Below are 1,557 nucleotides of genomic sequence, written 5' to 3'. Positions count from 1 at the left end.
CACACACACACACACACACACAGGTTTGTTTTTGTGAAAAGTGGGGACTCTCCATAGGCGTAATGGTTTTTATACTGTACAGACCGTATATTCTATTGCCCTACACCAACCCTACCCCTAAACCTACCCCTCACAGGAGACTTTCTGCTATTTCAGATTTTCAATACACTCCATTCTGTGTGATTTATAAGCGTTTTGAAAAGTGGGGACATGGGGTAATGTCCTGAAAAGTCACCTTCTCCTTGTAATACCTGTCATACCCTTGTCATTATACACATTTATGTCCCCATTTGTCACAAAAACACACACACTCTCACACACACACCCTCACACACACACACCCTCACTCACACTCACACACCCTCACTCACTCTCACACACCCTCACTGACTCTCACACACCCTCACTCACTCTCACACACACACACACACACACACACACACAGCCAGTGGCTTCAGACTGAACAAACACGCTCTCGTTCAAACGCCCTTCAGGAACAGCTTGCTCTAATAAAATCTGACATTATAATTCAGTTTTACAGGAGCAGGAACAGAAGGTGTATTATTATTTTACAACAATCACGTAAATGAACACCTCAGGAGAGGTTCAACGAGTTAGCAATAATAAAAACATCACAATAATCCACAAGCAATTCACATGACTGCAGTGGAAGAAGCCTCAAACCACTGCTTCCTGCTAAAATACGCATCCATAATCCATAATAACACTTCCTCCAGTGAAGAAGTGCATCTGCTGTTGTCTGTCACATCAAAATCCTGACACGTTTGTTAGTTTAGAGCTGTTTAAACGCTGCTTGATCTGTGCAGATTTCTCTCCTGATTCACACCAGAACACTTCTTCACCGGAGGAGGAATGAATGCAAGCCTCCCCAGCTTCATTTCTTCAATAAGTCCTGTCTACAGACGACATGGAATATATTTGTCTCTTCTGCTGCAAACACTACAGTGTGACAGAGAAAAATCTCCATAACTTAGATCCCAAGAGGACCTGATGGCCTGGAAAACAAAGCCAGACTCGTCTTCAGCGGGTTCCTGTAAACTCTCTGATGAGCTGTTCATGAATTACACAATGCTGCCAGCACTGCATTACAGTAAGACACATGATGATGAGCTCCGAGCATCACCTGAAGGAAGCGAAGCTTTAGTGAGCAACAGGAGTCATTAAACACATGCAATGAGACGACAGATCGTGCCACCCTGCTGAGACTACATCACAGAAATCCTTCTGGTTTCCACTACAAATACCATTACAAACCAGTAGTGCTGTCGCGATTCGCCGGTTTTATTCGACTATTCGATTTTTTTAAATCCTCGACTTCATTTTGCTTGAGTCGACTAACCGGTATTTTCACGTACGAGAATGCATAAAACACATTATTAGACTGTATCCCAAGGCTGCATGATATATTAAACCCATTTAAAAATCATGGTTAAGCATAATTGCGAATTCACTAACGCTACGATTTAATGAAATAGTTATATGCGATGCAGTTCTAATACAGTATATGCGCTTTAATTATGTGCATGAGTGTAGGAT

The 1,557-nt window shown here is 42.2% G+C and overlaps 1 protein-coding gene across 1 annotated transcript in view; it reads right to left on the bottom strand.

Moving 5' to 3' along the window:
- Window positions 1–1,079, bottom strand: part of LOC107574444 (natural resistance-associated macrophage protein 2-like) — a 20,895-nt gene extending 19,816 nt beyond the window's left edge. Inside the window, exon 1 of the mRNA XM_016260882.1 lies at window positions 926–1,079. Within this exon, the coding sequence (XP_016116368.1) occupies window positions 926–1,079 (154 nt within the window). The remainder of the gene's footprint in view (window positions 1–925) is intronic.
- Between the last annotated feature and the right edge of the window lie 478 nt (window positions 1,080–1,557).

Source organism: Sinocyclocheilus grahami, unplaced genomic scaffold (assembly GCF_001515645.1).
Source record: "Sinocyclocheilus grahami isolate Dianchi unplaced genomic scaffold, SAMN03320097.WGS_v1.1 scaffold2231.1, whole genome shotgun sequence".
Classification (NCBI taxonomy): domain Eukaryota; kingdom Metazoa; phylum Chordata; class Actinopteri; order Cypriniformes; family Cyprinidae; genus Sinocyclocheilus; species Sinocyclocheilus grahami.
Note: the sequence above shows the minus strand (reverse complement) of the source record. Positions and strands in the feature narration are given on the sequence as shown.